General features: G+C 51.4%; 1 protein-coding gene across 4 annotated transcripts in view; it reads left to right on the top strand.

Moving 5' to 3' along the window:
• The first annotated feature begins 285 nt into the window (after positions 1 to 285).
• TBC1D9B (TBC1 domain family member 9B) overlaps positions 286 to 26,607 on the top strand; it is a 44,778-nt gene continuing 18,456 nt past the window's right edge. For 2 of the 4 annotated variants that reach the window (XM_010380966.2, XM_030927039.1), the window contains exons 1-7: positions 286 to 490; positions 3,950 to 4,060; positions 6,178 to 6,296; positions 11,949 to 12,177; positions 13,093 to 13,351; positions 14,952 to 15,159; positions 18,575 to 18,787. In XM_010380966.2, the coding sequence (XP_010379268.2) occupies positions 373 to 490; positions 3,950 to 4,060; positions 6,178 to 6,296; positions 11,949 to 12,177; positions 13,093 to 13,351; positions 14,952 to 15,159; positions 18,575 to 18,787 (1,257 nt within the window). In that variant the 5' untranslated portion in view covers positions 286 to 372. The remainder of the gene's footprint in view (positions 491 to 3,949; positions 4,061 to 6,177; positions 6,297 to 11,948; positions 12,178 to 13,092; positions 13,352 to 14,951; positions 15,160 to 18,574; positions 18,788 to 26,607) is intronic. The other 2 variants (XM_010380964.2, XM_010380963.2) reach the window with 1 other exon arrangement.

Here is a 26,607-nt window from a genome sequence, read left to right as displayed (position 1 = left end):
TCCGTTCTGGGTCCAGGCCGGAGGCCGGGGGCTGGACCGCTCCAGGAAGCCAGGCGGGCGCGCGCCCGAGGCGGGGCGGAGGGGGCGGAGGGGGCGGAGGGGGCGGAGGGGGCGGAGGGGGCGGAGGGGGCGGAGGGGGCGGAGGGGGCGGAGGGGGCGGAGGGGGCGGAGGGGGCGGAGGGGGCGGAGGGGGCGGAGGGGGCGGAGGGGGCGGAGCTGACCGCGAGCCGCGTGCGTTAGCGCCACACGCCCGCCAGGGGGCGCCGCCCGCCCGGCCCCGCCCCGGCCCGCTCCGCACGCTCCGCTCCGGGACGCCGACCGCCGCGGGCGCTTCCGCCTCGCGGGCCTCGGCCCGGTGCGAGCGGCATCGCGATGTGGCTGAGCCCGGAGGAGGTGCTGGTGGCCAATGCGCTGTGGGTGACGGAGCGGGCCAACCCCTTCTTCGTGCTGCAGCGGCGCCGGGGCCACGGCAAGGGCGGCGGCCTCACGGGTGAGAGGCGCGCGGGCGGCTAGGCCTATGGACGCCGCGGCGGGGCTGGCGGCGGGCGGGTCCGGTTCCGGCCCGGCCTCTGCGCGTCGCAGCGGACACGCACGCCAGTGCGCGGCGGGACGGGGGCTCGAGGCCGAGACCCGGGGGCCGGGGCGGGGAGGCGAGGGGCTGGCGGGAGGCGAATGCGCCCTAGGTGGGCTCTGCTCAGGTCGGCGTGGGGCGGCCTCCGCCCGGATTCGGTACCCGCGAGCCCCGGGAGCCGTGTAGCTTCCCGGGATTTCACCGCCGAAAGTTAGCGAGACCGCCGTGTCCTCATCCTCCACCTCAGTTTCCCCAGGTGCCTCTAAGGGGCCAAGTGACGCCAGCGCACGTCTTCTTTTGCCCTCTTCTTCATTCCCGCCTCACCAAAGTATCACCCTTTTAGCAAGATCAGGGGTCCCTGGAGCTGGCCGCACCCCCATTCCCCCAGCTGCTCCTCCCCCACCTTCTCTGCTCCTGGCTGCTCTCAGAGCTGCCCACCCAAGGCTTTGGGTAGCAGCACAGGGTGTTCCTGCCAGCTCGCCAAGGTGGCCCTTTGTGGGCCCGGGCGCCACCACCACACAGGATGAGGCCCTTGGATCCACGGGAGGCCCACAGGCCACTCCAGGCCCCTCCCTCCGCAGGTGTTGTCCCCTGGCCCCTCATGCTCCGGGGCCTGCGTCCGGCACTGCAGGAGCCCGGCTGGCTCAGGCTCAGTGCCTGTGCTCTTCGGGGCACCGATTGTCGCCCTACAGGAATGCGGTCCCAATGTTGCCAGGTCTTCTAGTTTATCAAGACCTTTTTCTGTGAATCATTCTGATTTTCAGTGTTAGCAGCTAATAGCCAGATGCAGACGGAGGCTTCTCCTGGGCCACACTTCTTCATATGGAAGAGACTGTTCTGTTCCCAGGAACACTCAGTGTTCCCTTCAGCTTCGGGCTTCCTCCCAGTGGGCCTCAAGGATCTCGGGCTCCTGTGCTGGACCCGCCTCCTAGATTCAGCTGTTCAGTGGGAGTTACTTGGCAGCCCTTGTGGCCAACCTCAAAGCTACTGCAAGCCCATTGAAGAAGGCGAGGGACCGGCACCTTTTCTTCCGCCAGCGTGCCAGTATGTCATATGCGCCAGTGTACTCCGCCAGCGTGCCAGTATGTTATATTCGCTGGTGTACTTGGAGCACTCGTGCTGCGCTGGGCAGGCTTCTGCAGGTCATCTCATTGGAGGGGCGGGTGCAGGTGCAGCCCGGCCTCAGTACACCTCCTTCCTGCGGGCTCTTTTCCTTTCCACCGCACTCTCCGTGTCCCCTGGGACCATTCTTTGAAACCTCTCCCCACTGCTGGGTTTGGTGTGTCCTGCTGTGCCCTCTGACAGGGCCTTCCTTGTGCCATCATGGGCATTGTGGCCTCCGAGTACTGTCCTCCCTGAAGAGGAGCAGACAGTGATTTGGTTTTATTCAAGCCATCTATTAAAAACATGCCAACCTAGGCCGGGCGCGGTGGCTCAAGCCTGTAATCCCAGCACTTTGGGAGGCCGAGATGGGCGGATCACGAGGTCAGGAGATCGAGACCATCCTGGCTAACACGGTGAAACCCCGTCTCTACTAAAAATACAAAAAAAACTAGCAGGGCGAGGTGGTGGGCGCCTGTAGTCCCAGCTACTCGGGAGGCTGAGGCAGGAGAATGGCGTAAACCCGGGAGGCGGAGCTTGCAGTGAGCTGAGATCCGGCCACTGCACTCCAGCCTGGGCGACAGAGCGAGACTCTGTCTCAAAAAAAAAAAAAAAAAAAAAGCCAACCTACACTTTTCATTAAAGAATCTTAATAGCTAGCTTGGCCAACATAGCAAAACCCCGTCTCTACTAAAAATGCAAAATTTAGCCTGGCGTGGTAGCATGCACCTGTAATCCCAGCTACTGGGGAGGGTGAGACAGGAGAATTGCTTGAACCCAGGAGGTGGAGGTTGCAGTGAGCTGAGAGGGCGCCATTGCATTCCAGCCTGGGCGACAGAGCGAGACTCTATCTCAAAAAAAATATTAATGAACTGTGAAGCAAAAGTGTTAAAATTGAGTAATAGCAATAAAAATTGTTCTGACATCAACAGGAAAACTGGTAACAAAATATTTTCAGATCATGTCAAAAGCAGCAGTTAGTTAAAAGGAAGAAAAAATTTCAAATAAAAACAATGAACAGGTTTTTAGATTGCTTGATAATTCAATTAGTGAATCAAACGACAGTAAAAAACTATATATTTCCTGCTCATTTGTCACTGCAAATAGTGGCACTGACAAAGATAGCATTACCAAAAAAATAAAATCTAAAAACAAAGATAGCATTGCCACAAACTGGTTAATGTGTGTCATCTATCAAATGGGTGTATATGAGGAGAAGAAAAACTTGAAATGCCCTAAAATGTTTCAGTTCAGAAATGAAAACACTTTTATCAATATTTTCCTAAATTTGACAATTCTAAAAATTGACATCTTCAGTTATGAGTTTTTTTTGTTTGTTTGTTTCTGTTTTTTTTTTTGAGACGGAGTCTCACTCTGTCGCCCAGGCTGGAGTGCAGTGGCCAGATCTCAGCTCACTGCAAGCTCCGCCTCCCGGGTTTACGCCATTCTCCTGCCTCAGCCTCCCGAGTAGCTGGGACTACAGGCACCCGCCACCTCACCCGGCTAGTTTTTTGTATTTTTTAGTAGAGACGGGGGTTTCACCGTGTTAGCCAGGATGGTCTCGATCTCCTGACCTCGTGATCCGCCCGTCTCGGCCTCCCAAAGTGTTGGGATTACAGGCTTGAGCCACTGCGCCCGGCCAGTTATGAGTTTTGAGGCTAAAAGAAACTTCCTTAAACGGTCGGTAATAAAAATCAGTGAGTCATGGCAAAGGGAAGACATTATCTTTCTGTTCTTGATATGGAAAATAATGTTGCAGAATCATTGTCCTGTGAAGAAGCGATGAGTACATGACCAAAAATGTCTGGAAGACTTATTTCTGGAGGTGTGTCTGGCAGTTAAGAAAACCTTGTGTTGGTTTTCTGGATTTTGTGATATTTGTGATATTGTTCTTTTTTAGCTTTAATGTGTAACTCTGTACTTTCTCAGTCTAAAGCAATACTTGTTTTGTAGTCTAATTTGGTGTACTTAAAGAGGGCTTCCCAGAATTATTTAAGCTCTGACCCCATGAAACTTGCATCTGCCTCTGCCTGCAAGCGTTTCTGAGTCAGGAGAAGAAGCAGATGCTTCCAGGAAGAAGTAGAAGGGGATTTTTTTGATCGGGATCAGACACTGGCTGAAGGCCTTTGACTGCGGGGATAATTCAGGACGTTTCCCTCGTTGGGCTGGACCCTTTGGGTAGCGCCACCATCGTTTCTGCCTCCGGCCAGACTCAGCCTTCAGGGGCCTCAATCCGGCCCTCCCCTCACCCACCATGTCTCTCTGCCCTGTTCCCAGGTCTTCTTGTGGGCACCCTGGACGTGGTGCTGGACTCCAGTGCCCGCGTGGCCCCTTACCGCATCCTGCACCAGACCCAGGACTCCCAGGTCTACTGGACAGTGGCGTGTGGTAGGTACCCTGAGTGGTGAGGGGTGCTGGGCAGGGCCTGCCCTGGAAGAGCCGTTGCTGAGAGGAAGGGGTGTGTAGCCCACATGCCTGGGCGGTGTTCCCTGCTGACAGCACAGTCCAAGGCTGCAAGAGGGAAGTGGAGGAGGCTTCGCTTCCATCTTAGAAAGGCAGCTCCACTGGTCATGGGGACAGAGTAGGAGAGGACAGCCCCATGGAGCCCCGTGTACCTCTGGGGGTGCAAGCGTGGGGCTAGCCAATGTCCACGTTCTCATGCCACCTTTTCTCAAGGTAGATATAGTTGGCCTCATTCAAAGACTCCATATTTGCAAATTGGCCTACTCAATAAAATGTATTTGCAATCCCCAAATCAATACTTCCAGGGATTTTGTGGTCATTTGGAGACATGGACACGTGTACATTCAAAGCAGTGAAAAATCTGAGTCGCCTGATGCCCACGTCCCCGGCGGAGGCAGAACAGGGCGACACTCTGCCTTCTTGATTCAGCTGTCATACCGCACTCGTGTGTCTCGTTCACGGTCTCTGCAGTGCCGTGTTTTCCCATGTTTGTGCTCATTGCTGTTGACTTGGCTGTTTAAAATGTCTCCCGAGCATAACGCCGAGGCACTCTTGTCCGTAAGAACAAGAAGCCTGGGTTGTGCCTTGTGCGTTAGAGCAGCTTCGTTCAGGCGTGAGTGACAGTGCTGCTGGCCATGAGCTCAATGCCAGTCAATCAGGGGCACGTGTTAATAAGGCCTCTTTAAACAGAAACACATGTAAACAGTTATGTATCGGTCAGTTGAGAAAAGTGTGATTAGAGGCTCGAGGAACCTAACCCTGTATTCCCCCAGAGTACTGGTTCAGGATTCGCTAACTCACTGTTCGCGGCCACCTTACAGAATGTAACCACCGGAAAAACGAGAATCCGCTGTCTTGACTGAGGCTCTCTGCGTGCCTGGTGGATGGGCCTCCTGTCCCACCTGCGGGCAGCTGAGAACGATTCAGGGTGTCATTAACTCCTCATCCTTGTGTTCATTCAGCAGAGGCAAAGCCCCAGAAACGGGTGCTGGGGATGGGGGAGCCAGGCTCGGCAGAGATTTCCTCTCATCTCTTTGCGCTTCTCCCTGGGGCTTCTTCCCCGATTCTTTGATGGGAGCAAACAGTTCTTCCGGCCTTTAAAAGTGGCATCGTGCTGCCTTCTCTACATTTTTGTTTTGTGTGTTGTTGTTTTGAGACGAGATCTCACTTTGTCACTCAGGCTGCACTGCAGCCTCCGCTTCCCAGGCTCAAGCAATCCTCCCACCTCACCATCGTGAGTAGCTGGGACCACAGGCACGTGCCACTACGCCCAGCTAATTTTTTTTGTATTTTTGGTTTTGCCATGCTGCCCAGGCTGGTCTCGAACTCCTGGGCTAAACGATCCTCCTGCCTCAGCTTCCCAAAGTGCTGGGATTACAGGCATGAGCCACAGCACCCAGATTTTCTCTACATTTTTAAAAATTTCCATTGGGCCTATGGAGGACAGGGACCCCCTCCCTCCTAGGTGGGGCAGACACTAGGTAAGAAGGTGGCCAGGAGGAACTGAAGAGAGGGACAGTAGCTACCTGTCTGCCCAGCAGGAGCCTAGCTAGCCAGGGGCCTGGAGTCTTGTAGGAAGCTCCAGCTGCTATCTGTGGATACCTAGATTCTCAGGAAAGAGCTGGACTCATTTTTACACAGTATGATTGTGTCTGATTAATCACATACATAGCAAAGGCCACATTAAGTTCTTTCAACTGGAGGGAAGGTATAAGTTAGCAAGCTTGCGGGCACGTAGACTGTTTCTAGGACACACAGGAGACTTAGTGACTCTTCCTGTTGGCTTCAGGGACAGGTGGATATGTTCACTCTCACACAACTGATTCAGCCTGGACGTTTCATTTTTCGTTTTTTACCAGGACCATTTATTACTTTCTTTATGCACATATTCATCAGTTTAAGAGGGAAAAGAGGAAGCAGCTTGAAGATTCTAGTCCCTTGGATTTAGCTAATTAGGTTGCCCACTTTCATCTCGCTTCTTTGAATGTGTGTTTAGGACCCGGTGAATTTGATTTTTCTTTTACTTCACCAACCTCTTCTAGGTTCTTCCCGCAAAGAGATCACAAAACACTGGGAATGGCTGGAAAATAACTTGCTCCAGACACTATCCATCTTCGACAGTGAGGAAGATATCACCACCTTCGTCAAGGGCAAGATACACGTAAGGTTTACTCGCCACTCCCTGTTCTCACCCTTCCCTGGCCGGCAGTGTTCTCGCGTATTATCCTATTTAATCTTCACGAGGTAGGGTGCGTCCTCATTTTACAAAGGTGGAGACTGAAGTGTCAGTGCTCTTTCTCTTGGAGTTGAGAGGGGCAGAGGAACTCATGACCCAGGAAAACCCCTTCTTACCCTGGCTGGGCACTGGAGGCTGCTGAAGCCTAGTGCACGGTTTCCATTCCTACCCAGATGCCTTGGAAAGCGTAGGCAGATAGACAGTTCTGTTTGCCAGAAGAGATGCTGGAAACAATGGGATATTTTGAGTTATTTTTTATTATAAAACTAATGTTATTTTAAAAGGCACATGCCCTTTACCCCAAAATTCCAATCCTTGGAGTTTCCCCTACAGTATATTCATATATGCAGAATATATAGTTTCAAGGGCCAGGTGTGGTGGCTCACACCTGTAATCCCAGCACTTTGGGAGGCAAGGCAGGAGGATCCTTTGAGCCCAGGAGTTTGACACCAGCCTGGCCAACATAGCGAGAACTTGTCTTTAAAAAATATATATGTATATATTTGTATACGCATATATGTATAAATAATACATGTATACACATATATATGTTATATATATAAACACACAGTTTAATATGTCACCCACCAGACTGTGTGTATTAGCAGAAAAACTGGAAACAGTGCCTCCCAGTCCCATGATAAGGGAGGAAAGCAGCTGTTCTTTCTTCTGCAACATGAGAATAATAATAGGTGCTGTGGCATTGACTGAGCATACACAAAGTGTATACATACACTGTGCTAAGTGCTGTGTGTTCAGGGGACTTGTTAAGTCATGTATGGTACACTTAGTGCAATATTTTGCTGCCATCAAAGCAATGGTTATGAAAATTGTAGCAGTGTGTAAAAACTCATGGTGATCTCTGGGTTGTTTCCTCTTTGGGGATAATTAACAGGATAATGAGCATTTATCTGAATGTATGTGTCTTTTTTTTTTTTTTTTTTTTTTTTTTTTTTTTTTTTTTTTTTTTTTTTTGAGCCAGAGTCTCACTCTGTTACCTAGGAAGGAGTACAGTGGCACAATCTCAGCACACTGCAACCTCTACCCCCTAGGTTCAAATGAATCTCCTGCCTCAGCCTCCCAAGTAGCTGGGATCACAGGCACGCACCACCATGCTCAGTTAATTTCTGTATTTTTGGTAGAGACGGGGCAGGTGGTCGGGTACAGTGGCTCACACCTGTAATCCCAGCGCTTTGGGAGGCCAAGGCAGGCAGATCAGCTGAGGTCAGGAGTTTGAGAGCAACCTGGCCAACGTGGCAAAACCCCATCTCTACTAAAAATACAAAAATTAGCCAGGCATGGTGGCGTGCGCCTGTAATCCCAGCTACTCAAGAGGCTGAGACAGGAAAAGTGCTTGAACCCAGGAGCTATAGGTTTCAGTGAGCTGAGATCGCGCCACTACACTCCAGCCTGGGCAACAGAGTGAGACTCCATCTCAGAAAGGAAAAAAAAAAAAAGGCTGGGCGTGGTGGCTCACGCCTGTAATCCCAGCACTTTGGGAGGCTGAGGCGGGTGGATCACAAGGTCAGGAGATCGAGACCATCCAGGCTAACACAGCGAAACCCTGTCTCTACTAAAAATACCAAAAAAATTAGCCAGGCGTGGTGGCGGGTGCCTGTAGTCCCAGCTACTCAGGAGGCTGAGGCAGGAGAATGGTGTGAACCCAGGAGGCGGAGCTTGCAGTGAGCCAAGATCGTGCCACCGCACTCCAGCCTGGGTGACAGCACAAGACTCCGTCTCAAAAAAAAAAAGAGTAGAGATGGGATTTTGCCATGTTGGCCAGGCTGGTCTCAAGTGATCCACCCACTTTGGCTGGCCTGCCAAAGTTCTGGGGTTACAGGCGTCAGTCACTGCACCTGGCCTGAATGTATATGTCTTGTCCTTTCTGTTAGGTTATTTCCTTAAGTTGGAGTCATGGGAGGGCTCTTACTAGGTCACAGTCGTGTGGTACAAAGTTGCTTTGCGCAGGCCCTTGTGTATTCCTGATACCAGAACTTCCCGTGCCTGGACAGACATTACCAAGTTTCTCAGCTCTTCTCGGTGCACTTTGGGGTTCAAGTGGAGACCTCATTGCCTCTATCTCCAGGAAAACAGGTGGGGAGTGTAGAAGCAAACCTTTACTCTCTGGTGAGCAATTGGGGGTGATAATAATAGTCGTTGTGGCATTAATCACTGCCTCCTATGTGCCAGGCCCAAAAAACGCATCAGCAGAAAAAACTCTAAATGACTCATAGGCCAAGGAAGAAATGTAAATTAGAAAATATTTAGAATTGAGGCCAGGTGCGGTGGCTCACGCCTGTAATCCCAGCACTTTGGGAAGCCAAGACAGGCGTATTACTTTAGGTCAGGAGTTCGAGACCAGCTATCCTTCGCCAACATGGCGAAACCCCATCTCTACTAAAAATATTTTAAAAGTAGCTGGGCATGGTGGTGTGCGCCTGTAGTCCCAGCTACTCGGGAGACTGAGGCAGGAGAATCATTTGGACTTAGGAGGCAGAAGTTGCAGTGAGCCGAGATCACACCACTGCACTCCAGCCTGGGCAACAGAGCGAGACTCCATCTCAAAAAAAAAAAAAAAAGAAAATGATTGAAATACTACTGCATGTCAGGATGTGTGGAATGCAGTGAGAGCAATACACAGAAGGAAATTTAAAGCCTTCAGTCTTACAAAGGAAGGAAGGATCGGCTGGGTGCAGTGGCTCACACCTGTAATCGCAGCACTTTGGGTGGCCGAGGTGGGTGTATCACGAGGTCAGGAGATCGAGACCATCTTGGCTAACATGGTGACACCCCGTCTCTACTAAAAATACAAAAAAATTAGCCAGGTGTGGTAGCGGGTGCCTGTAGTCCCAGCTACTCAGGAGACTGAGGCAGGAGAATGGCGTGAACCCGAGAGGCAGAGCTTGCAGTGAGCTGAGATCGTGCCACTGCACTGCAGCCTGGGCAACAGAGGGAGACTCTGTCTCAAAATACGCCGTGAAGAGCATCTGTAAAAAAGCAAAGCTCTAAGGAGAGAGGATGACAAAACAGCCTTAAACCAGTACCTTTAAGAATTTAGACAAAGGCCGGGCGCGGTGGCTCAAGCCTGTAATCCCAGCACTTTGGGAGGCCGAGGCGGGTGGATCACGAGGTCAGGAGATCGAGACCCTCCTGGCTAACACGGTGAAACCCCGTCTTTACTAAAAATACAAAAAACTAGCCGGGCGCGGTGGCGGGCGCCTGTAGTCCCAGCTACTCGGAGGCTGAGGCGGGAGAATGGCGGAAACCCGGGAGGCGGAGCTTGCAGTGAGCCGAGATCGCGCCACTGCACTCCAGCCTGGGCGACACAGCGAGACTCCGTCTCAAAAAAAAAAAAAAAAAAAAAAAAAAAAAAAAAAAAAAAGAATTTAGACAAAATGGGGCTGGCGTGGTGTCTCACACCCGTAATCCCAGCACTTTGGGAGGCTAAGGCAGGTGGATCACTTGAGGCCAGGAGTTTAAGACCAACCTGGCAAACATGGCAATACCTTGTCTCTACTAAAAATACAAAAAATTATCTGGGCGTAGTGGTGCACACCTGTAATCCCACCTATTTGGGAGGCTGAGGCACAAGAATCGCTTGAACCTGGGAGGCAGAGGTTGCAGTGAGCCGAGATTGCACCACTGCATTCCAGCCTGGGCAACAGAGCGAGACCCTGTCTAAAAAAAAAAAAAAAAAAGAAGAATTTAGACAAAATGGACACTTTATTAGAATAATATTTATTAGTTTCCAGTTGCTTCTGCAACAAATTACCATAAACTTAGTGGCTTAAAATAACACAAATTTGCCTAGGCACTATGGCTCACACCTGTAATCCCAGCACTTTGGAGAGGGATGTTTAGATCGCAACTGCGGTAGCACTGGTGGAAGGAAAGAAAAACCTTTTTTTCTTCTCCCCATTTAGGTTCTTGGCTGGGGCTCTGTTAGAGAAGACAGATTAACAAGAGAAAAACAGAAGTTTACTAATGTGTGTATCTCATATATTCATGGGAGAAACGTGGATGGGTAACTCAGAAGTTTAGTTTGAATTGGGTTTATACAGCCTCTTAACACAGGAACAGTCTACTTAAAGAGCAGTAACAGGACAGAGGAAACAGCTTAGGCTTCCAAGGGCAAGAAACTGTGAGAAGATAAATACATGGGATGAAACTAATGGAGTCGGGTTTGTTTGCAGATGCCTGCGGTGTCATCTCAGGGCTGATAGGAATCTAGAATTGTCTCCAGTAAAGGAGAATGTATATCCAGCTTTTAGGCAGAAAGGGGGAGAGCAGAGAGAGCTTTTCCTGTGTTTGCTGCTACTTACTTGCCTTCAACTCAAAATACTTCTTATGTCAAAAATGCATATTTTGGGACGGCATATTCTAGTTTCCTTCCCTGGCTACTCTGAGAAATAGAAGAAATCAGAACAGACCCCACCTTTCAGTCTTCACCTAGACTGGTGGCTGTCCTCGCTGCCCATGAACAGAGGGGTGGGAGGTGGCCCAGCCACCAGCACTGACCTTGACTTACTTTAGTTTATCCTGTAATTGTCTTTCTAGAAAATCAGCGTGTACATTTTGAGCTGACGGCACTACTGAGGACCTGTTTTACCCCAGGAGGCTTGGGGCTGGCTCTGTGGCCCAGGGGGTTGTCTGGGCACCCTGAGCCCTGCAACAATGCCAGCAGCAGTAAGGACAGGCCCTGAACCTGTGGGCCCTGCTGCTGGTTTGTGTGCAGAGCCAAGAGGCAGGAGGCCCCCAGCATACAGGGGGTCAAGTGCAGAACGTCCTCCAGGATGTGATAAGAGAAGCACTTTACAGAACAGAGCTGTGGGGTGATCCCATTTGGGCAAATAAAGGGGGAAAGAGGAAAACACACATTTGCTTGTGAATCCATCAGTGTTTGCATGTCTGGAAGGAACCAGGAAAGTCACTACAGAGGGCCAGAAAAGATTCCCTTTTCACTGAATACGGTTTTCTACTATATGCATTTTTTACCATGTTTATGGATAGTATGTTTCAGTAATTTTACATGAAAATAACTGAAATGTTCATTTTAAAAGTGTCAGGCCAGACACAGTGGCTCACTCCCATAATCCCAGCACTTTGGGAGGCTGAGGCGGGCAGATCACTTGAGCCCAGGAGTTTGAGACCAGCCTGGGCAACATGGCAAAACCTCATTTCTACAAAAAGTACAAAATTAGCCAGGTGTGGTGGAGTACACCTGTAGTCCCACCTACTCAGGAGGCTGAGATAGGAGGATGGCTTCAGCTGTTGGGTTGAGGCTGCACTCCAGCTTGGGTGACAGTGAGACCCTGTCTTAATTTTTTTTTAAAGTCTCTGCTGGTGATGACAGTAGTTCAGGGAGTTGCAGGAGCTTTATCTGGAGAGTCACACAGGCAGCATCTGTCATCCGTGTGCCTTGACTGCAACCCAGCAAGAGCCGCTGACGTTCCCACCTGTGCCTGTAGCCCGTAGACCAAGGTCCATGAGTCCTGGGTTCCCAGGGCCTCTCTGCTCCACGCTGTGACCTGTCCAGGACTGTGCAGGGCAAGCTCTTGTCCTCTTGTCTTCCTCCAGGGCATCATCGCAGAAGAGAACAAGAACCTGCAGCCCCAGGGAGATGAGGACCCTGGGAAGTTCAAGGAGGCCGAGCTGAAGATGCGGAAGCAGTTTGGGATGCCTGAGGGCGAGAAGCTGGTGAATTACTACTCCTGCAGCTACTGGAAGGGCCGTGTGCCCCGGCAGGGCTGGCTCTACCTGACGGTCAACCACCTGTGCTTCTACTCCTTCCTGCTGGGGAAGGAAGGTGAGCCAGCCCCTCAGTGTGCCCCAGCCCCCACACCCTCAGCCCCTCCCTGCCCTCAGCCTCCAGATTCTCCATCCCCACATGGCCACCAGAGGGATCTCCCTGAAACCCAAATGCCACCTTCGCAGTCCAGGGTGGGACTGTCCAGCCTTGGCCAGGCGTCCACCTGCTCCCAGTCGGCTTTTACCGTGCCCACCACTCGCCAGTAGGGTTCTCCACATGGTGACTTCACATGCCTGCCCTGCCCTCTTCTGCTGAGCTGGCGTATTCGGGCACACGTCTGCCCCGAATTCCTGGTGATTCCATGCCATGCAGTGCCTTGGCTGTGTGCCACAGCCCTCATCTGCTGCAGGTCCCTCTCTGCAGACACCCCGGCCACAGGATGCGAGCCTGGTTCCCCAGCAGCTCCAGAAAGAGCCCCCAAGGTCTTAGCCATCCCCAAGCCCACCAAGCCCTCCTCCCTCCTCATCTCCCTCAGCCCACAGCCTCCCTGTGCCCCCTCCTGCCCTTGCCACTTACCTGTCACAACCAGGTGGCCAGTCACCTCCCGTCAGCAGGGGCTGGGTCCTGCTCTGTGTTGGCCGTGCTGTGCTGTGACTGTTCACACATCAGTGGGCTCCCACTTAGGAGAGCTGCGGGGTGGGTCTTGGTGGTTCCCCTCTGCACATTCGTTCCTTTCCCCTTCGGCCACTGGTGGGGCAGACACCATGTGTGGTTGGTCTGAAAGGCAGTGGACACCTCAGTGGCCTGGTCTCTCCACATGGAGGGCATGACCCAGCCCAGCCAGGCCTGGGCATGCAGGAAGTGCTGCCCCCAGAGAGCAGTTCCCTAGGGTGGGTCTGGGGTACAGATGGGCATCAGGAGCCTCACCCTGCCAGGCCCTAACCCGCGGTGTGTCTGTCCCTGCGGGCACAGTGAGCCTCGTGGTGCAGTGGGTAGACATAACGCGTCTGGAGAAGAACGCCACCCTGCTCTTCCCCGAGAGCATCCGTGTGGACACGCGTGACCAGGAGCTCTTCTTCTCCATGTTCCTCAACATCGGCGAGACCTTCAAGCTCATGGAGCAGTTGGCCAACCTGGCCATGCGGCAGCTGCTGGACAGTGAGGGCTTCCTGGAGGACAAGGTCCTGCCCAGGCCTGTCCGGCCACACAGGAACATCTCAGCCCTGAAGCGGTGCGTTACCCTCCAAGGCTGGGGTGGGCTTATGTGAGCCAGGTTTGCTGACCTTGGCTGGGACCCGCCTGGTCCAAGTATGTAGACCTGGAGAAAGTGTCCACATTTACCCCTCATGGGCTCCCCACTTGGGAGGGAAGCCATAAACAGATCATTGCAGTACTGTGTGGAGAGGCAGCAGGAGATAGCAGTGATGTCCTGACCACTATCGGGGAGGAGGCTTTTCACACTTTATTCCTCTTGGCCCTACGATGGGAAGGGTCTCTTACCATCCCTAGGTATCAGACAAGGAAGCTGAGGCACGGAGAGGTCAAGTAAGTTGCCTGAAATCCCTCAGTGAGCAGTGGAGCCAGGATCTAGCCATCTCAGCTGAGGTGCTCTGACGCCCCCAGAAAGGCTTTGGTGAATCTGGGCTCAAGTGCACGGCCTCCATCCCACCGTGATTGACAGCTCTCCTGTATATCCCGAGACTCTCTGGCCAGAGGACCCTCCCAGCCATGGGACCCCAGGGGTCCTGAGTTTGATGTGGAAGCAGACCTCTGGGTCTGAAGCCAGCCAAGGAGATGGGCCATGTGTGGGTCTGAGGTCCCTGCTGCCCTGTCCAGAGGATTGATAGATAGGAACACATCATAGCAGCCGGCCCTCCCAGGCTACTTATGTTTGGGTTTCTAGGTTGTAGCTTATGAGAAACTCAAGAGGCTGGCCAAGATCTCTGAGGTTCCCTGGGTCCCACAGCCAACCTGAGCACAGCCAAATTCACACCCATGTGTTCAGCAACCTCATTCCAACCAGGCCATTTCCTGCATTGCACCCACAGACTATGGTCTAGGCCCAAACTCTGGGGTCCACCCCCAGAAGCAGAAGATCGTGCCAGCATGTTGCCCTTGGGGTGTGGGTGCTGGTTGGCCGTGGGACCTTTTGGAAAGAATAGTAGAGATGGAGCGTGGCCATGCTGGCACTGCCGGTGAGGGTGCAGCCAGGCCCTGCTTAGGCCACGGAAGCCCAGGCCAGGCAGGAGGCTCCCTTTGGGGCTGGGAGAGGTTATGTGAACAGAGCCACCGAAGGGGTGGGGCCCTGGGCCAGGCCACTGTCACAGCCATGAGATACACAGGTGTGCACGTCTGTTAGCAGCCGCATGCTTTAGTTTTAGCTCCACACCTCCCTGTGGGGAGCTCCTCACCTCGGCTTCAAGGTGAAACCTGGGGTTAGGCCTGCCCAGGGTGGAAGAGCTGCCCAGAGCCATCCATCTGAGTGGGGCCAGTGCAGACGCTCTGGGCTCTGCCTGTCCTTCAGTACCGAGGGATGGGTTGCACATTGCCCAGGCCAGCGTCTAGGTGTCCTTTTCAAAGCAGTCTCAGGACACATTGTTTGCTGGCCGCTTCTCCGCTGGTTATGTGACTGTCTCACCTTCTGCCTGGTGACTCAGCGTGCATCTTCTATTGAACTCTCAGGTCCCTGAGCATGACTTCCTCCAGGGAGAACCCCAGGGATCCTGAATCTGATGTGGAAACAAGCCTGGGGAGGCCCCAAGGCTTCCTTGAGAGTGTGCTGGCCCTGACTTTGTCCCCTTTCCTCCTGTCCTCCCATCTTGTTTCCCCAGAGACCTGGACGCCCGAGCCAAGAATGAGTGCTACCGAGCCACGTTCCGGCTACCCAGGGATGAGCGGCTGGACGGCCACACGAGCTGCACCCTGTGGACACCGTTCAACAAACTGCACATCCCTGGCCAGATGTTCATCTCCAACAACTACATCTGCTTTGCCAGCAAGGAGGAGGATGCATGCCACCTCATCATACCCCTGAGGGAGGTCAGCATCCCCTAGTTGAGAGGCCAGGGCCTTTCTATCCCTGAGGGGTCAGTCAGCTCAGGGACCAGCCTGTCCTGCTCTACCCTGGCTTACTAGGGGCATCTGGGAGGAGGCCGTAGCCCAGACAGCCACATGTCACTCAGTGATGGGACAGGTGGAGGATGTAGGCCGAGTGAGCCCCTCCACAAGCACCTGCCCTGTGGGGGAGGCAGGTAACATGGTGGGGGCACACTGCTTGCCCTCTCGAGTCACTTGCCTAGTGGAGACAGGGTGCATGAATTTCCGTCAGGCTTGCCTTCTGGGCCCTGCAGTTGAATTTTGGCAAAGCACTGCTCTGTGGCTGGGCTTAAAGGACCCTGTTCCTGCACCGGTCCCATATGTCATTATCAGGCCACCTCACCAGTCCTCGCTGGACACACCACCTTGGCTGTGGCTCGGGCTCCAGCAGGCCACCAGAGGTCGGCTCTCCCCTGTGGGCGGCGTTGGCTCTCACTTGCTCCTTCTTGGGTTTCTTGGGGTTCCACAGTGACCCTGGTGGGAATAAGGCCATCTGTCCTGCACTACAGTGAAGGGGTGTGGACAGCAAGGATAAGGCACCTTGCCCAAATAGAAGACATGAGACTGAGTCAGGACAGGTCCCAAGGACTCCTTTTCCTTGTGGCCAAGCAGGGCACTGACTGTTTAATTATAAGAAGCAGTAAGTGGCCGGGCGCGGTGGCTCAAGCCTGTAATCCCAGCACTCTGGGAGGCCGAGACGGGCGGATCACAAGGTCAGGAGATCGAGACCATCCTGGCTAACCCGGTGAAACCCCGTCTCTACTAAAAAAATATAAAAAACTAGCCGGGCGAGGTGGCGGGCGCTTGTAGTCCCAGCTACTCGGGAGGCTGAGGCAGGAGAATGGCGTAAACCCGGGAGGCGGAGCTTGCAGTGAGCTGAGATCCGGCCACTGCACTCCAGCCTGGGCGACAGAGCAAGACTCCGTCTCAAAAAAAAAAAAAAAAAAAAAAAAAAAAAAAAAAAAAAGAAGAAGCAGTAAGTGAGATTCTTTTATTTTTATTTATGTATTTATTTATTTATTTTTGGGATGGAGTCTTGCTCTGTTGTCCAGGCTGGAGTGCAGAGGTGTGATCTCTGCTCACTGTTCATGCCATTCTCCTGCCTGAGCCTCCCGAGTAGCTGGGATTACAGGCATCTGCCACCACGCCCAGCTAATGTTTTGGATTTTTAGTAGAGACGGGGTTTCACTGTGTTAGCCAGGATGGTCTTGATCTCCTGACCTTGTGATCCGCCCACCTCGGCCTCCTAAAGTGCTGGGATTACAGACATGAGCCACCACGCCCAGCTGAGATTCTTAAAGACCTTCCTACCATTTGCACAAATCTCTCAAGGTGTAGCTGTAGCTGAGAATAGGTGTGGGATAGTTGCTGCCTCAGTTTCCCCAAGAGAAGTCAGAGGGAAGGAACTCAGAAGAGCTACAGCTCTAAAAGCTCCAGGTTGAGAGGCTCAGGTGTGACCCGGACCCCACATTCTATTAGCACTAGGGCCCTGTGGATCTGTCCCGGGCACTGTACTGACCTGGTCCCTGGGCCTAGGGGTCATCCTAACACCTGAAGCTCCATTTGAATTTCTCCTGCCGGGCCTTTGACATCTCAGATGGTAGAACCCTGGTGGAGCTCGGGGAGCAGGACTAGCCCACACTGGAGGGCTCGGGGAGCAGGACTAACCCACACTGGAGGGCTTGGGGAGCAGGACTAGCTCACACTAGAGGGCTGAGTTTGCTCTGGTGATGAACTCTGCAGCTGGTCAGGGTGGAGGCGGCCAACGCCGACCCCTCAACACACCTGCTCCTCCACGTTCCATCCTGCAGGCTCCTGCGCACGCAGCTCACTCTGTGGGTGTAGTGGGCTCTTGAATTTCACTCCCAACCACGCCCTTCCATACTTCCCTTGGGAAGTGACCCCTCTTCCACTCTTTGCCCAGGTAAAAACCACGTATCAGCCTAGATTCCAACCTCTCCCTCCTCCCTGTGTCCTACCTACAGCATGTCTTGCCAGCTCACCCCGCAGAGCTCAGCCCTTCCTCTCCATGGCTGCCACCTAAGACACCATCATCTCCTTTAGCCACTCCCTAACCACACTTAACCCCCACCTCCGCTTTGTTTTTTTTGTTTTTGTTTTTTTTTGAGACAGGGTCTCACTCTTGCCTAGGCAGGAATGCAGTGGTGTGATCATGGCTCACTGCAGCCTCAATCTCCCAGGCTTAAGTGATTCTCCCACCTCAACCTCCCAGGTAGCTGGGACAACAGATGTGTGCCACCACACCTAGCTGTTTTTTTTGTTGTTGTTGTTGTTGTTTTAACAGAGACAGGGGTTCATCTTGTTGCCCAGGCTGGTCTCAAACTTTTGGATTCAAGTGATCCTTCCTCCTCAGCCTTCCAAAGTGTTGGAATTACAGGCATGAGCTACCACACCTGGCCCAACACACTTAGTCCCTTTATGACACATCCTCCCACAGCAACCAGCAAAATTTGAAATGTCAGAGCATGTTGGCAACCTGCTTAGAGTCCTCTAGTGTCTTCTCCTACCTCCCTCCTGTGACCTGTGAGGCCTTCTGTGCGCCTCTGCCACCTCTCAGACCTGCGCCCAGGCACACCCCATGTATATGCTCACACACAGACATAAAAAGTGCACACACACTCCCCCCCCGCATCCCCAGTCATGCTGTTCTGGCTTCTCTGGCCTTCTCTTCCTCCCTCAGGCAGTCCCACCCCTGTCTGCAGGGTGACTGCTGTGCCCCCACCCATCTCTTCCCCAGCACTCACCTGGCTGGACCAGGTCTTAGCTCAGTGGCCGCCTCCCCTGGGGCCACCCAGCCTTCCCCCTTCCCAGCACTCACCCCTGCTGACTGTGCTCAGCTGGTGCATCCCTCGTCCATCTCCCTGCCAGGCCTTGGGCTCTGCAGAGGTGCCCGCTAAAGCCTGTCCTGTGCCCTCCACACCTCAGAAGGGTTCAGAGCCAAGTTCCAGGACCCCTGCTGTCAAAAAGTGTTCCCTGGGAACAAGTGCAGGGGACAGTCCTGCAAGCAAGGGACCGCTTGCCCTGCTTTAGGACAGCCTTCTGAGAGCCAGTGAAGGCCAGCAGCTAGGCTGAACACTTTACATCATCATCCTCAGAACCGCCCTGCACTGCCAGTGTGCTCACCCCCATCGACAGGAAAAACAGGACCTTAGAGGCACAGGCAGCTTGGTCGGGGTTACGTGCAGCGGGTGGCAGAGTCAGAATATGAGGGCAGTCGGGCCACTCACTGCATTGTGCCCAGGAGGAGAGAGCTGCATGACAGTCTGCCATTCACAAAGCATGCCCAGCAGCAGGACCTGAGATACAGACACCAAAAAGAGTTCTTCCACCTTCTCAGGTGACCATTGTCGAAAAAGCCGACAGCTCCAGCGTGCTGCCCAGCCCCCTGTCCATCAGCACCAAAAGCAAAATGACATTCCTGTTTGCCAACCTGAAAGACCGTGATTTCTTGGTTCAGAGGATCTCTGACTTCCTCCAGAAAACGCCATCCAAGCAGCCAGGCAGTATCGTTGGGAGCAGGAAAGCCAGCGTTGTGGACCCTAGCACAGAGGTGAGAAGCCCCTTGGGAGCAACAGGGTCAGGAAGAGCCAGGGCATGCGTCAGCCTCCCCGCTGGAGCCTGACCCCATGGTGCCTGCTGTGGGCCTCCGCCTAGGGGCTGATGTGTCGGAGCTGGCAAGAGACCCCTAGCCCAGACCCACACTGCCCAGCAACATCACAGCCTCTCTGCTGCCCTAGCCACACACCCTGATACTCCTCACTCCTGCTGGGCCCAGTGCCCACGAGGAACCCTCTCTGGCCCCACGAGGAACCCTCTCTGGCCGTCCTTTCTGCGTTGCTGCTGCACTGAGAGCAAAGCCACACTGTGGAGGCCTATATACTTCGGCTTTGTTCTCATGGCCTTCCGTGCCAGGCTTTCAGTCTGAAGTTCTGGCCGGTAGAACTGCAGTATCACTATTGTACCAGCAAACTTAATAATTCCTTAATATCATCAAATATTGTACACATCAAAAAAGTACACACTTCCCCGTGTACTTTTCACTGTTTGATTATTTGAACTGAGACACACAAAAGTCACACGTCACTGTTGATTGATAGGTCTCTTAAATCCCTTTAATCTATGGGCTTCTGTTCCACCTAATTCTTGTTTATTCTTCCACAGTATTTTGTTGAAGGAATCGGCAACTTGTGCCATATAGTCTCTCATTGTCTGATTTTGCTGATTGCATCCACTGCAGGCATTTAGCAAGCTCCTGTGTCCCCTGTTTCCTTTAAGTTGGTTGAGCAGTGAGACTGAGAGCCATGATCACAATCAGGCTCAGCTGATTTTGGTTCTGGCAGGTTTGCCTGTGGGCAGGCTCGAGGTGCTGTTTACTTCCAACAAGAGATGTCGGGCGACCGGCCACCTCTCTATGCTACTGTCTGTCGTTGAGAATATGCTTGGATCCAGCGGCCAGCGGCACGCTCATTCCATTCCTCCTTTCATCTGGGAGCTGAAATTCTCCCAAAGAGGGAAACTGACCCCAGGCACGGTTCATAGAGGAAAGGCAGAATACATCTTTTACTCTTCCTTCTTACTCTCCAGTTGTCAAAATAATGATGAGTTGGTTTTCTAGTGTCTTCCACATGTGACCAGTGAGTTTTTTGGTTTACTTTTTATTGTAATTATGAACGTATGGATTTAAGCAACTTGATGTGTGTCTTTCCACTGGAATCACTATGCTTATTCTATATGTGGCCAGAGGGACTCATCTGGGCTGGCCTTGAGAGTCCCTGGGCACACCACTGGTCGTCTTTGATTCCTTGCTTTCTGGTGTGACAAGATGGATGTGCTGCTGCTGTTGTTGAGTCTGAATTTGCAAAAACACTTGGCCGTTAGAAGAGTCCATATATAAATTCACAGATCCAGCTTCTCTGGAAAAATCAGTGCCCAGCCCTGCAGGCCCCGTCTCATTGGGCAACAGGCATGGGAGCTGTGGCTGCACGTGTCCTCAGTGCTCTAGAACCGTGTGTGGTCTGGCCCAGGCAGGCCTTTACATTGTCTGCCGCAATAATAGATGCTAAATAAATTACTACATAGATGAGTGGGTGGGAAGGGGTGGGCGGAATCAGTGTGGATTGGAGATATTAAGAAAGGTGTGGAGGAAGTTGGGCTTCATCTGGGATTTCAAGAAAGAGTGAAGTTGGATTGAGTGGCAGGGGCAGTGAACAGGGTGGTCAAGCCTCCTCTGCCTTCATGAAGCCCCACACTTCCTGAAAGCTGAGTAAGCACCACTCTTGGCCCCTCCCAGGCACTCGGCTTTATGTATGCAAACACATTTTATTGCATTCCTGTTAGGTGCCTGCTGCTATTCTAGGCCCCAGGAATAGAACAGTGAACACATCAGACAGTGTGCATGTTCACTTAGAGCTAATATTCCAGTGAGGGAGACAGTAAGCAAATAAACATACAATATGTCAGGCAGTGATAAGGGCTGTGGGTTGAAATAAAGCAGGATGAGGGGATCAGGAGTGCCAGAGGAAAGAAGGGGGCTCCATTTTCTCTCTGTTACTCATGGGTGACCTCTTTGATCAGGCAGCACTGAAGGAGAAACTTGAAAGAAGCAGAGGAACGAGCCATAGTGTGTCTGGGGCAGAGTGTTGGAGGCAGAGAGCACAGCAAGCTGGAAGACAGGATTGGGCGTGGCACGGGCTCCTGGGACCAGGGCTTAGGAGACTGACCAGGTGTAGGAGGTGAGACCAGAGAGGTGGCAGAAGGCCAAGTCACCAAAAGTCCGTAGACCCTGTGAGTGCTGCAGCTTTGACTGTAGGTGAGATGAGAAGCCAGTGAAGAGTCATGACCAGAGGAGGGCAGGACCTGTTTACGTGTTAATGGGGTTACTGAGGCCGCCCACGTTGACAGTGGATTAGAGGTGCCCCGTGTAGTACAGCAGCCACGTGTGGCCGTGGAGCACTGGAAACCCAGCAGGTCCCAGTGGAAATGTACGGTAAGTGTTCACTATATGTGGGTTTTGGAGACTTAGTATGAAAAGAAAAACATAAAATATCTCCCTTTTTTTTTTTTTGAGAGACAGAGTCTTGCTCTGTCACCCAAGCTGGAGTGCAGTGGGGCAGTTTTGGCTCACTGCAACCTCTGCCTCCCAAGTTCAAGTGATTCTCCTGCCTCAGCCTCCCAAGTAGCAGGGATTACAGGCATCTACCACTATGCCCAACTAATTTTGTATTTTTAGTAGAGATAGGTTTTCGCCATGTTGGCCAGATAGGTCTTGAACTCCTGACCTCTGATGATCCACCTGCCTCAGCCTCCCGAAGTGCTGGGATTACAGGAGTGAACCACCACACCTGGCCACTCCATCATTTTTTAATTGATTCCTGTTGAAATGCAAATATTTTGGATATATTAGATTAAGTAAAATATATTGTTAAAATTAACCTCAATTTATTTTAGGACTTTTTAATGTGGCTACTAGAAAATTTACAATTACATTTGTGGCTGTCATCATCTCTCTTGGGCAGTGCTGGACTAGAGAGTGGCAAGAGCAGAAGCAAGGAGGCTGGCTGGAGGCCGCCACTAGAGAGTGGCAAGAGCAGAAGCAAGGAGGCTGGCTGGAGGCCGCCACTAGAGAGTGGCAAGAGCAGAAGCAAGGAGGCCGGCTGGAGGCCACCACAGTAGCAGGGCACAAGATGATAGAGTCCAGCATCAAAGGTAGGAGCAGTGTAGGTGGTAAGAAGGGGTCAGATTCAGGAGATATTATTGTGGTAAAACACACATAACAACATTTACCATTAAGTACATTCACATTGTTATGCCATCACCACCATCCATCCACAGAACTTTTTCAATTTTGCAAAACTGAAATTCTGAACCCATTAAACAGTAACTCCTCAGTCCCCAGTCTCCCAGCCCCTAGCAAGCACCATTCTACCTTTTGACTCTTTGAGTTGATCTATTATAGGTAATGCACATAAGTGGAAGCATATAGTATTTTCCCTTTTGTGCCTGGCTTATTTCATTTAGCATGATGTCCTCCAGGTTCATTCTTGTTGTAGCATGCTTAAGATTTCTTTTTTAAGGCTGAATCACATGCCATTTTATGGATAAGCCACATTTTGTTCATCCATTGAAACTTGGACTGCTTCCACCTCATGGCTACTATGAGTAACACTGCTGTGAACATGGGTGTACAGATGTCTGTTTGAATCTTTGCTTTCAGTTCTTTTGGGGACATACCCTGGAGTGGAATTGCTGGATTGTATAGCAATTCTATTTTTAATATTTCGAGGAACCTCCATGCTATGCTCTATGCACCAACTATGCACCATAGATGGGTGCCAGACTACCAACTGTGACATGACTCTGTGCAGACACAGAGCCAGTAGCTGTGCTGAGGCAATGGCGGGAAGGAAAAGGGGCTCCGACTGTCCTAAGAGCCAAGGAATCCAGAAGTCACCAGAATACCCCTCACAAGAGACTACTCAGCAAATGGAAACCTCACCAAGTGAATCTGAGAGAGCCAGTGAGACTGGGGAAGGTTTCTCAGGCTCCAGTTTATAGAGGAGGCTTTTTTATTAATGGAAGCACAAAATCCTGCTTTATTTCTATCCACAGCCTTATCGCTGCCTGACATATTATACGGCTGAGGAAAGATCAGGAATGTGAGGGAAGCCCATGCCCTTGACACAAACTTCTCTCCTGAAAGAAAAGAGCCCACCCCCGCAAAAAAAGGGCTGGGATTGAACAGAGCAGGAACACTTGGGGTAAAGGAGAAAAGCTTCAGATACAAGAAAGAGGTGGCTGATCCTAGAAAGTACAGGAGCAAGGGCTACCCAGACTGACCACTGCAGGGAAAAGCCCCTCCAGCTGTGGAGTTCAGAAAGCTACTGTGACCCACAACTGCCCATACATAGAACATCCTGCTGAAAGAACAGGAAAAGATGCTGATCACACCCTGTACAAAGATATTGTGGGGAGAGAGTGAACCAGATAACCTTCCACAGATAATGAAAGCACACCAGAAAAACATTCCTCCAGACAGATGAAAACTGTGTCCTGATGTTTCCAAGTGATCTCAAAGGAATTAGAAAAACTATAGAAACTACTAAAGAATGGTATAAATTAAAAATGTTTAGAAAGCTCAGGTTAAAAGTGGCTAGTCAACAGAAAAATGTGAAGAGAGTTGACAGGACTCAGGAGGAAATAAGAAAAAAAAAAACATGTTTCTGAAATGAAAATCAGGAACACAAGAATGAAAATACATTAAGGTAAATAAGGAAGAGACCAGAGAAAAATGGAGTCAGACAAGACTCAAACAAATAGAGAAGAAATTTTCCAGAGAAGGGATAAAGAAGTCAGGCAAAGAAGATCCAACTTACATATAATTGTAGTGCCACCCCACACCCTTCCCAGAGAAAAATGGTGGAATAGCAGGTAATAGAAACCATGATTCAGGAAAACTTAGAAAATAAGCTTGAACTTGTATAGTGGAAGGGCACATTGAATGTCTAGAAAAATCAACACAAAATAGTCAATATTGACATATAATCTCATAAAACTATTCGATTTTAAAGATTTAAAAATTAGTCCAGGCTGGGCACAGTGACTCACAACTGTAATCCCAGCACTTTGGGAGGCCAAAGCAGGCAGATCACTTGAGGCCAGAAGTTCAAAACCAGTCTGGCCAACATGGTGAAACTCTGTCTCTACTAAAAATACAAAAATAAGCTAGGTGTGGTGGCACATGCCTGGAATCCCAGCTACTCGGGAGGCTGAGGCACAAGAATCACTTGAACCCAGGAGGTGGGAGATGGAGGTTGCAGTGGACCAAGATCCTGAGAGATTCCTCCTCAGAGAGGTATCAGACTTTGTGATACAGTAACAACATTTTAGAGTAACTTTTTGGTGGAGGTTGGGCGGGGGGTGTCTCCTGCTGTGCAGTGGCACAATCTCGGCTCACTGCAACCTCTGCCTCCCAGGTTCATGCAATCTCGTCCCTCAGCCTCCTGAGTAGCTGGGACTACATGTGCGTTTCACCATGCCTGGCTAGTGTTTGCGTTTTTCGTAGAGATGGGGTTGAGATTTCACTATGTTGGCCAGGCTGGTCTTGAACTCCTGACCTAGAGTGATCCACCTGCTTCAGCCTCCCAAAGTGCTGAGATTATATAAAGTAACATTTTTAAGATATACAGTAAAAGAAGCCGTGACCCAAGGATTTTATACCCAGCTGAACTGACCTTCAGGTATAAAGACCATAGGCTGTAAAGAACATGCAGAGGAGTTCAGGGGCTCTCTCAGCTTCTGTGGAGTCTGCTGGAGAATAGACTCCAGACAACCAAGGAGTGATGGAAGCAGCTTGGGCATAAGGACTGGTGGTAGCATTGAATATATTTAGCTGTGGAATTAAGGTTAGATAGTAGGAATAGAGGTGACAGTATGTAAATGTTATAGTCTCTGATGATGGAGACATAGTACAATCAAAACCTGAGATCAGGAAGGTGTATGAGGCTGGGCTTGGTGGCTCACGCCTGTAATCCCAACACTTTGGGAGGCCGAGGTAGGCAGGTCACCTGTAGTAGGGAGTTTGAGACCAGCCTGGCCAACATGGTGAAACCTCGTCTCTATTAAAAATACAAAAATTAGCCGGGCATGGTGGCGCACGCCTGTAATCCCAGGTACTTGGGAGGCTGAGGCAGGAGAATTGCCTGAGCCCAGGAGGTGGAGGTTGCACCTCCGTACTACAGCCTGGGTGACAGGGCAAGACTCCATCTCAAAAAAAAAAAAAAAAAAAAAAGGAAGGTGTATGGAAAGTAGAGTAAGCTCACTGATTGCCTTATTAATTAAAATTATATCCTTTTGATCAGATGTTGGCAGAGAGGGAGGAAAGTGGGAAGAAAAGGCCTACTAGCTAATTTCAATATTGCTTATAGTAGGGAATTGACATCTTAAAAAGAGAGGACTAAGGGAACTATATAATGGTATTAGCATAAAATTATTACAGTATAAATATACGCTTTTTGACACGGGAAAAAACTTGGAGAAAGGAGACAGATTAAGCATCTCTTTCAAGAAGTTTTGTGTGAAGGTCAGCAGAAAGTAATGAGGTAACTTTTGGGAGGGCTAGAATTTTAACTGAAGTTTAACATACATATCCAGAAGTACACATACAGTGTACAACCGGATGAATCTTCGCAGAGTGAGCATAGCATGTGAACAACACCCAGGTGAAGTGGGGGTGGCCTTTAGGGGAATAACAGTATAATTCTGTGCTGGAGAGCGACTCCTGCAGAGAAGGCAGGGGATGGGGTCCAGGTGCAGGCAGGTGGGTGGGCAGGCTGGCAGTCATCTGTGGAGGGCTCAGATTGTTCCCGTGTGCTCACTTTAACAGGAAGAAGTGTGGTTCAGTGGGATGCAAGGATGGCAGGTGGTTTTGGAGCTTTATGTGAAGTGGTTACCTCGGGGAAGCAGGGAGGACTGGACTAGGAATACATAGGATCCCAGGCAGCTCTGAGAGCCCACCTGAGGCCAGTGAGCCTGAATGTAAGGCGGGACCTGAGCCAAGCTTCTGCAGAAAGCAACCTGGTCTCCAAGCTCGGTGTCACGCTTGCCGCCTCACCGGGAGCACGCGTCTACTGTGCAGCACACACCTGGCGGTCTGGCTCCTTCCCTGGCACTAAGATTTGTGATTCTCCAAGGCACCTCACAGCCTGCAAGCCCATGTGTGTCCTAGTCAGTCCCTCTGGGGGAGCTCAGGTGGGAAGCAGGATCTCCAGGCAGGCAGTCGGTCTGCAAGGGGGCTGTGCCCACTGGATTCAGGCGGCTCGTCGTAAACATTTGTTTAAGTGGACCCAAAAGCCATTTCTGTAACATCATGGGGGGCAGAGGGGTAGACTGTGGGTGTGAACCTAGCAGAGTTCTCTCTCTTTTTTTTTCTTTATTCCTTTTATATTAATAACTTTATTGAGGTAAAATTGATATGCAATACACTGTACATATTTAAGGAATACAATTTGGTACGTTTTAACGTGTATACCCCCATGAAGCCATCACCACAGTCAAGATCAGGGTTCTCTCAAAAAACGCAGAATATGAAGTGTCTTAGGAGGGCGCCCAGCACGTTGGCTGCTGCCCCATCCCTGGGTGCGGTGGGACCATGACCACGGGACCAGAGCCACCGGGAGGGTGTGAGGGATAGAGAGCCCAGCCCAGACCGGAGTCCACCATGGGGAATCTACCACCTGCAGAGCCAAGAAGCTCAGGCAGTCAGCTGGCCCCAGTCGAGCTGGGCTCTCCCACACTGGACTTTGCTTTCTGCCAAGACAGCATCACTCTTAGGCCCGTGTGGCACCATGATGGCAGCAGCAGGCCTTGCGTGCT

The sequence above is a fragment of the Rhinopithecus roxellana genome, chromosome 3, assembly GCF_007565055.1.
Source record: "Rhinopithecus roxellana isolate Shanxi Qingling chromosome 3, ASM756505v1, whole genome shotgun sequence".
NCBI classification, from domain to species: domain Eukaryota; kingdom Metazoa; phylum Chordata; class Mammalia; order Primates; family Cercopithecidae; genus Rhinopithecus; species Rhinopithecus roxellana.
Note: the sequence above shows the minus strand (reverse complement) of the source record. Positions and strands in the feature narration are given on the sequence as shown.